The following is a 9,065-nucleotide window of genomic DNA, read 5'->3' on the forward strand; positions in this document are numbered from 1 at the left end:
CACACAGCAGGATATGTAATGAGATATAAACTAACTTGGAGGGTAAAATACAGTTTGTATGAAAAGGTTCCAGTGAGGTAGGAGAGAAAAGTGTAAAATGCCCTGTTATCAGGCTATCTGGTAAATAGGAGAATTAACCCCTTTGTTTTACAACCATTCAGTTTCATGACCCTTGACTTGCAAATGTAAATACACAGAATGTGTGTCTATACTCTACAATGGAAAAAGATCAGTTTGCATTGGACTGGTCATCAGTAACATTATTCAGGGGGTTTGTTTAGGACAATTAATTATTGAAATAGCTTCTGACTATTTCACTATCCAAACAAGTAAATTGTTTTCTATGATACTTGAAGTGTAAGAGGAATTCCATCAAATGTACAAGCCCAACTAAGTAGGCCTTATTGGTGTGTTATTTAGGATAAAAACTATTTCTGGCCTTCCAATGTTAGGATCATATACCCTTAGATCCTTACCTTCATATTTTATAGGAATCTGTATCTTGTATCTCATATATTTTATATTTTCTATATTTTAAATTGTTACTCTGGGTGCTGTAATGTACCCTGCTGCTGTCGCAAACTACAAGTTCCCCACCTTTTTTTGTCTTCCAATGTCAGGATCATATCCCCTATTGTAACGTCAATGTAAAAAAAGCGATAAAGCACAATATTAAACTTAAGAAACAAGTTGAGATACGATTTGAATTCTTAGTACAATCCCGAAAATTACACATACTCATGAGCACAATGGACATCTAATGCTGAAAATAACTCTGCTGTTAACACTGCAATGTCAAAAATAAAATGCGGTTTGTCTGTAACTTCTGTCTTATGTTTACAAGTACTATGGAAACACACTTTAACAAATGTAGGTGAGCTGTCACAAAACAAATAACCAAGATAGAGAAGGTATTTCAGACAACTTTATTTGTATATCCCTTTTCAAATCAGTTTTACAAAAGGCTTTACATTGACCAACAAATGTAACACACCCCAGTGGTAATGAAGTATCGACGTGAAGCAATTCATATTCATTAAGCAGGTACTTTTAACCAAACAACAACTAGTGCATGTAAAACCCCCCAGCAGAAAGCAAGTTCATAGAAAAACAGTTCTTCAATATAGTCAGAGTAAATAAAAATAGATTCAACATAATCGGTCAGTATTGCCTTTAGTATGGTCTAATAAAACCATCTGACAGCTTTCCCTCTATCTTTACAGGGGTAGAGTATTGCTTCCTGCTTGTGTTCAGTCATGATGGACTGTAGATCTGGTGTTACTGCATGTGCTGTCCCAGTAGTTGTAGGCCAGTAGTTCTTCCAGCTGTGGTTCATACAGAAGTTCTCTCAGGTGGTGACTGCTGGGACAGCTTGGCCCCACACATCACTGCTTTGGATGTTTTCTGTTGTGGATACGCAGATGACTCTTCAGATTGCCATTTGTTTTACCGGAGTAGTCACAGTTTGGGCAGTTGTAGGGCTTCTCTCCTGTGTGGATCCTGCGGTGAGCTGTGAAATGGCCAGTCTGGCTAAAGGTTTTACCACAGAGGTCACACCTGTAGGGCTTCTCTCCAGTGTGGATTCTGCGGTGAACGTTGAGAGTACCAGCCTCGCTAAAGGTTTTACCACAGAGGTCACAGCTATAGGGCTTCTCTCCAGTGTGGATCCTGCGGTGAGCTGTGAAATTGCCAGCCTGGCTAAAGGTTTTACCACAGATGTCACAGCTGTAGGGTTTTTCGCCAGTGTGGATCCTGCGGTGAACGTTGACAATCCCAGCATTGCTAAAAGTTTTACCACAGAGCTCACAGCTGTGGGTCTTCTGTCCAGTGTGGATCCTGCTGTGTTTCTTCAAAGCACCTGAGGTAGAAAAGGCTTTATCACAGCTTTCACAGCTGTGGGGCTTTTCCCCAGTGTGGATCATGCTGTGCACTCTGAAATTAGAAGCACTGCTAAAGGTTTTATCACAGAGGTCACAGGTGTAGGGTTTTTCCTTAGTATGGATCCAGCTGTGAACTCTGAAACTCTCAAGCCGTCCAAAGGCTGTACCACAGATGTCACAGCTGTAGGGCTTCTCTCCAGTGTGGATCCTGCAGTGAATGTTGAGAGTACCAGCCTGGCTGAAGGTTTTACCACAGAGGTCACAGCTGTAGGGCTTCTCTCCAGTGTGGATCCTGCGGTGAAGGTTGAGAGTACTAGCCAGGCTAAAGGTTTTACCACAGAGGTCACAGCTGTAGGGCTTCTCTCCAGTGTGGATCCTGCGGTGAAGGTTGAGAGTACTAGCCAGGCTAAAGGTTTTACCACAGAGGTCACAGCGGTAGGGCTTCTCTCCAGTGTGAATCCTGCAGTGAATGTTGAGAGTACCAGCCTCCCTAAAGGTTTTACCACAGAGGTCACAGCTGTAGGGCTTCTCACCAGTGTGGATCATCATGTGCTTCTTGAGGCTACTGGATGAGGAAAGGCTCTTCCCACAGGTGTCACAGGGATGTGTCTCCATAACTCTGGCCTCTCTTTGTTCTGTCTGGTCTCACGATCCTGTCTTGGATCAAGCTCTAGAAGCTTGTTTCTCTCTGGTTACTGCTCTTTCTGGTTGATCCTCTCTCTAGGAACTGCTATCTCTGGTTGAGTCTCTCTCTGTAGTCTCTCTGGTTGAGTCTTTCTGGAGCCATAAGATGTCTTCTCTGTCTCCTCCCACGATCAAGTATGGTTGGCCAATGGGGGATCTGGAGGAAACAGCTACAAGTTCATGACAACTCAGATTTTGCATATAAAGGAAATCCTTTTTCTGTCTTAATGGCCTCTCTGCATATGAAATGGTGATCATTTTGTGAGAGGTGTATATTACTCAGGTTTATTTTGTCTGCAGAAACATGTAACACTGTGACAAAAATGTAATCTCTGGCAGATAACTCCTCCTTCTAATAATTTCATTTTCTTCACGATAATATCATAGGATTAGTTATTACACAAGCATTTCATGCAAATTAAAAAAACGTGTTATATTTTGGATAGACATTGTAAAGTTTTGAATCCAATAATAATATTCTCTTTGCGTGTCTCATTTTCTATTTAAAAACAGAGAATTACAACCTAGAAAATAATTTACATAAGGTTTTTTAGAACTCGACGTATATTGACTCCACTGCAGCAATACAGAACATCTTTATGTTGCTCACAAGAGCTGTAAAATAAAATGTCCTAGGGAGCCATGTTTACCACTCTGGAACCCACAGCAACCTCACTATTTGAAATATGCACGAACATAATAGTCTCAGAACTGCCAACTCTTCCTGGCCCCTGTCTGCTTTGAGTCCTAACTCTTTATTATCGCCTGTTGAACTCCCTGAAGCCGGTGGGAGAACAGATCAACTGAGGATGCCATTTCCATTGTGCTCCACACACTACTGGAGCACCTTGAGCAGAAGAACACCTATGCACGGCTCCTCTTTGTGGACTACTCTTTGGCTTTGAACACCATCCGGCCAAAAACCACTGATGGCAAACTTTTAAAACTGTGCCATCAGCAGCGTTTTAACTAATGGTTTCTTAGTGTGGTTTTACAGCTGCACTAAGGCTGAACAGCAGGCACTCCAACGGGTGGTAAAAACTGCGGGGAGAATCATTGGGACGACTCTCCCCGAGATCAGTACCGTCTACGCCACCCGCTGTCTGAGGAGAATGCACAACATCCTGCGGGACCGTCACCACCCAGCTCACCATCTGTTCCACCTGCTGCCCTCAGGTAGAAAATACAGGTCCATACGGGCCAAAACATCAAGACTGACCAACAGTCTGTACCCACAGGCTGTGAGGCTTCTGAACAGTTTTGTATTGTTGCACAAATGACAAAATACTCTACATCTCTTGACTGTTCCCGCCGTTGTTATGTTCTGCTAGGTCGTCCATGTTGTTAAAGCCCTTCAAAATGCTGCTAATACTGAATATTGTTATTGTTACTGTTATGTGTATTGATTGTGCTAAGGTTTACACAAGGGTTATTTATGTTTAAGTTTATTGGGGGGATATTGCACTTTGTATTACACTTTTATGTCAAACTATGCAGTCTTTGAATGCTATAAACAGAATTTCATTGTTTTCTATGACAATGACAAATAAATATTGAATTGAATTTATGGTTGTTTTATGATACCTAGCTAAGAGCCAGAGGGTTTTAGCTGGGTCTGGGGGATGGGTGAAGCATCTTACATGGCCTTCAGTCCCCTAGTCAGTGTAAGGGGCTATTGAGGCAGTTTCTCTGAACTCTCCCCAGAGTTGCCAGTAGATGAGATGGCAAAGTCGACTTCAATGGAGCAAGTGAATAACCAGGACTTGGCGGGTGCTGTACAGTTTGTGTTTTAAATGTAATAAGAAGTTTATGAAGTGTATTGGTCTATGACACAGAATGATTTAAGGTAAGCTACTCTCTCCGCGTGGCTGTGGACATTTTAGAGTTCAATTTAACGAGTGATGTTCATGAAGTAGGATAATATCACTTTTCGCGTCTCTGATGCTTTTGTGTGACCATATTAGGTAGGTTCAAGTCTGCTGGTACAGTACATAATGCGCGGTGACATGTAACATCAGTGCATCCTCCCCTCTTTTCCAGCAAAGCATTCTTACTGTCACTCTAGGTGAAATGTATTAGCCTTTGTCACAGCTTTAATGGAAACTGTTGCACTTTACCAAAACTGTTCCTCTGTTGTGTGTTTGCAGCTAATATGACCTTCAAAGGGAGTGGGAGGTGTAATTATATTGTAAAAAATGGTTCATGTACCCTATGTGTCAGCTTAAATAACAAGATCTCTTTAAGTACATGGAATGTTGCTACTTACTGAAATGATTGTCTAGATTGTATTAAACGGCGTCACCTATTTCTTCGTCTAACAGTATGCACCCCTGGAGAAGTCTGTTCTTGCTCTGAGGAATATGACCAGGCCCTTTCTTGTGTGTGTCTCCAAGATGTGTGTCTACAGCCACCCATAGACAGTTGATTAAGGTGACATTTTGTATTCTTAGAGGAACTTGACTCAAATATGAAAACTTTCATAGTTTCCACTTCTTTGTGAGTCATTTCTCTCCTGGATGCAAATTGCACATCTGAAAAAGTTCATTGAAGCCAAACAACGTGGAACTTTATTTAAGTTTATATTATAGACACACGGCAGGTTATGCAATAGTGTAAAGAGATCACATCTGAACTAACTTGGAGGGTAAAATACAGTTTGTAGGAGTACATCCCAGTGAGGTAGGAGATAATTATGTAAACTGCCCTGTTATATGGCTATCATCTGGTAAATGAGACAAGTAACTCCTTTGTTTTACAACCATTCAGCCTCAGGACCCTTGACGTGCAAATGTAAATACAGAAAATGTGTGTCCATACTCTACAATAGATGAAGATCAGTGTGCATTGGACTGGTCATCAGCAACATTCTTCAGGATGTTTGTTTAGGACAAGTAATTATTGAAATAACCTCTGACTATATTGGTATCCAATCAAGCAAATTGTTTTGTATGATACTCAAAGTGTAAAGGTGAACTCCTTCACATCTTCAAGCCCATATAAGTAAGTCTAAATGGTGTGTTATTTGGAACAACCTGTTTTGGTCTTCCAATCAGGATCCTATCCACTATTGTAACGTAAATGTACAAAACGATAACGTACAGTATTAAACTTAAGAAACAAGTTTGTTGAGATACGTTTTGAATTATTATAACAATCCTGAATATGACACATACTCATGAGCACAATAGACATCTAATGCTGAGAATAACACTACTTCTGTAAACATGTCAATATGTAAAAAATGCAGTGAAATACAGTTTGTCAGTAACATCTGTCCTATGTTCACAAGTAGTTTGGAAACACGCTTCACCCTATTTAGGTGAACTGTCACAAAACAAATCAGCAAAGACAGAGAAGGTATTTCAGACAATGTTATTTGTAAATCACTTTTCAAATGAGTTTGACAAAAGGCTTTACACCTACCAACAAAGCTAACAGACTGAAACCAAGTGATTATGTATCAACGTGAACGCAATGAATATAAATTTAGTAGGCCATTTTATCCAAAGCAACAACTATAGTGTATGTAGAAAGAACAGCAGAAATAATGTTCATAAAACAACAGGACTTCAATATAGTTTGAGTAAATATAGACAGAACATAAGTCAGTACTGTCTGAAATATATTCAGGATGTTCCTAAAAAACCATAGCAAATGATCACTTGATGAGAGACAAAGTAACCCTCGACATCAGAACCACCAAGTCTATTATCACAGGAAACGCTAACACATTCTTATTTTTGTCAATATTTTTTGCGTTCTGAACAACACACATGCCCCTAAACAACTTTACTATACCACATCCTTTTAAATGACAACGGAATATTCCATGTGCTTGAATTCAAAATACTTCAGAACAGGAAGGTGTTAGCCAGAATTGACCAGGTTTCTGCCAAGTCTGACAACTTTCCCTCTATCATTCCTGTTTGTGTGCAGTCATGTTGGACTGTAGATCTGGTGTTACTGCATGTGCTGTCTCGGTTGGTGTAGGCCAGTAGTTCTTCCAGATGGGGGTTATACAGAAGTTCTCTCAGGTGGTGACTGCTGGGACAGCTTGGCCTCAGACATCACTGCTTTGGGTTTTTTCTATTGTGGATACGCAGGTGACTCTTCAGATTGCCATTTGTTTTACCTGAGTAGTCAGAGTACGGGCAGCTGTAGGGCTTCTCTCCAGTGTGTATACTGCAGTGAAGGTTGAGACTAGCCCGGCTAAAGGTTTTACCACAGAGGTCACACCTGTAGGGCTTTTCTCCTGTGTGGATCCTACGGTGAGCGTTGATAGTACCAGCCCGGCTAAAGGATTTACCACAGAGGTCACATCTGTATGGCTTTTCTCCAGTGTGGATCCTGCGGTGACTTCTGAAACTGTCAACCCGAGCAAAGGTTTTACCACAGAGGTCACAGCTGTATGGCTTCTCTCTAGTGTGGATCATGCGGTGATTGTTGAGAGTACCAGCCTGGCTAAAGGTTTTGCCCTAGAGGTCACAGCTGTAGGGCTTCTCTTCAGTGTGGATTCTGCAGTGCATGTTAAAAGTATTAGCATGGCTAAAGGTTTTACCACAGAGGTCACAGCTGTAGGGCTTCTCTCCAGTGTGGATCCTGCGGTGAACGTTAAGACTATCAGCCCGGCTGAAGGCTTTTCCACAGAGGTCACATCTGTATGGCTTTTCTCCAGTGTGGATCCTGCGGTGACTTCTGAAACTGTTAACCCGTGCAAAGGTTTTACCACAGAGGTCACAGCTGTATGGCTTCTCTCTAGTGTGGATCATGCGGTGATTGTTGAGAGTACCAGCCTGGCTAAAGGTTTTGCCACAGAGGTCACAGCTATAGGGCTTCTCTTCAGTGTGAATTCTGCAGTGCATGTTAAGAGTATTAGCATGGCTAAAGGTTTTACCACAGAGGTCACAGCTGTAGGGCTTCTCTCCAGTGTGGATCCGGCAGTGAACGTTGAGAGTACTAGCCTGGCTAAAAGTTTTTCCACAGAGGTCACAGCTGTAGGGCTTCTCTCCATTGTGAATCCGGCAGTGAACGTTGAGAGTATTAGCCTGGCTAAAAGTTTTTCCACAGAGGTCACAGCTGTAGGGCTTCTCTCCAGTGTGGATCCTGCGGTGAACGTTGAGATTACTAGCCTTGCTAAAGGTTATACCACAGAGGTCACAGCTGTAGGGCTTCTCTCCAGTGTGGATCCTGCGGTGAACGTTGAGAGTACTAGCCTGGCTAAAAGTGTTTCCACAGAGGTCACAGCTGTAGGGCTTTTCACCAGTGTGGATCATCATGTGCTTTTTGAGGTTACTGGGTGAGGAAATGCTCTTCCCACAGGTGTCACAGTGATGTTTCTCCATAACTCGGACCTATTTTTGTTCTCTGTTTAGTCTCTCTGTATCCTGTCTTTGATCCAGTCTCTAGAATCTTGTTGCTCTCTGGTTACTGCTCTTTCTGGTTCATCATCTCTCGGGGAACTGTTGTCTCTGGTTGAGTCTCTCTCTGTAGTATCTCTGGTTGAGTCTCTCTGGATCCATAAATTGTCTTCTCTGTCTAGTCTCCTCCCACAATCAAGTGTGATTGGCCAATGTGGGATCTGGAGGAAAAATGGGAATCCAACTGGTAACCTTCAGATTACTAGCACCCTCACCGCTCAGCCATCTGACTCCCTGCATATATAACGGTGATGATTTGGTGAGAGGTGTATATTTCTCAGGTTTCTTTTGTCTGTAGAAACACACAACACTTTGATAAAAACCTAATCTCTGCCATAGAACTCCTCCTTATAGTAATGTGATTTTCTTCAAAATAGTAATATAGGATTAATTGCTAAACAATAAGCATCTACTTTGGATTTGGAGACTTTGGATTGGATTTGCAAAGTTACAAATCATGTAACAATATCCTTTATAGCTAATTATTTCTATTTAAGTCTGAGAATTCTAACCTTTAAAATACATTTTGGAAGGTGTTACGCTCTGAACTTATATTAACCCCACTGCAGCAATAAAACACAGCAAACTTTCTTTATGCCGCTCACAAACACAGAGGAACTTTATCAAATTTCATATAATAGACAAACAGAAGGTTATGCAATAGTTTAATAAGATCAAATCTAAACTAACTTGGAAGGTAAAATAAAGTATGTATGAGAAAATTCCAGTGAGGAAGGAGAGAAATTTGTGAACTGCCCTGTTATTAGGCAATCATCAGGACAATTAACCCCTTTGTTTTACAACCATTCAGTCTCATGACCCTTGACTTGCGAATGTAAACACAGAGAATGTGTGTCCATACTCTACAATGGATGAAGATCAGTGTGCATTGGACTGGTCGTCAGCAACATTATTCAGGATGTTTGTTTAGGACAAGTAATGATTGAAATAGCTACTGACTATTTTGGTATCCAAACGAGCAATTATTTTATCATGATACTTGAAGTGTAAAGTGGAATTCCTTCACATCTACAAGCCCATCTAAGTAATCCTAAATGGTGTGTTATTTAGAAGGAAAAAAAAC

The 9,065-nt window shown here is 41.2% G+C and overlaps 1 protein-coding gene across 1 annotated transcript; it reads right to left on the reverse strand.

Annotated features, from left to right (window-relative positions):
* Window positions 1-1,385: 1,385 nt before the first annotated feature.
* Window positions 1,386-7,906, reverse strand: LOC146219508 (uncharacterized). The gene is made up of 3 exons (XM_084695278.1): window positions 7,089-7,906; window positions 6,697-6,920; window positions 1,386-2,515 (listed from the first exon to the last, which is right to left on the reverse strand). Exons 1-3 carry the CDS (start codon window positions 7,904-7,906, stop codon window positions 1,386-1,388), a joined length of 2,172 nt encoding a protein of 723 aa, XP_084551404.1.
* Window positions 7,907-9,065: the final 1,159 nt, after the last annotated feature.

This window comes from Hypomesus nipponensis, chromosome 28, assembly GCF_054491055.1.
Source record: "Hypomesus nipponensis isolate SF chromosome 28, ASM5449105v1, whole genome shotgun sequence".
In the NCBI taxonomy this organism is placed as follows: Eukaryota; Metazoa; Chordata; class Actinopteri; order Osmeriformes; family Osmeridae; genus Hypomesus; species Hypomesus nipponensis.

Excerpts from the sequence above, each read along its gene's own strand:
- LOC146219508 (XM_084695278.1), bottom strand. The coding sequence starts at position 7,906 with ATGGAGAAACATCACTGTGACACCTGTGGGAAGAGCATTTCCTCACCC. Across the intron at positions 6,921-7,088 it reads CATGCTAATACTTTTAACAT|TCACCGCAGGATCCACACTG; the intron begins GCACTGCAGAAT and ends CAGTTTCAGAAG. Across the intron at positions 2,516-6,696 it reads CCCGTACTCTGACTACTCAG|AACAAAGAGAGGCCAGAGTT; the intron begins GTAAAACAAATG and ends GAGACCAGACAG.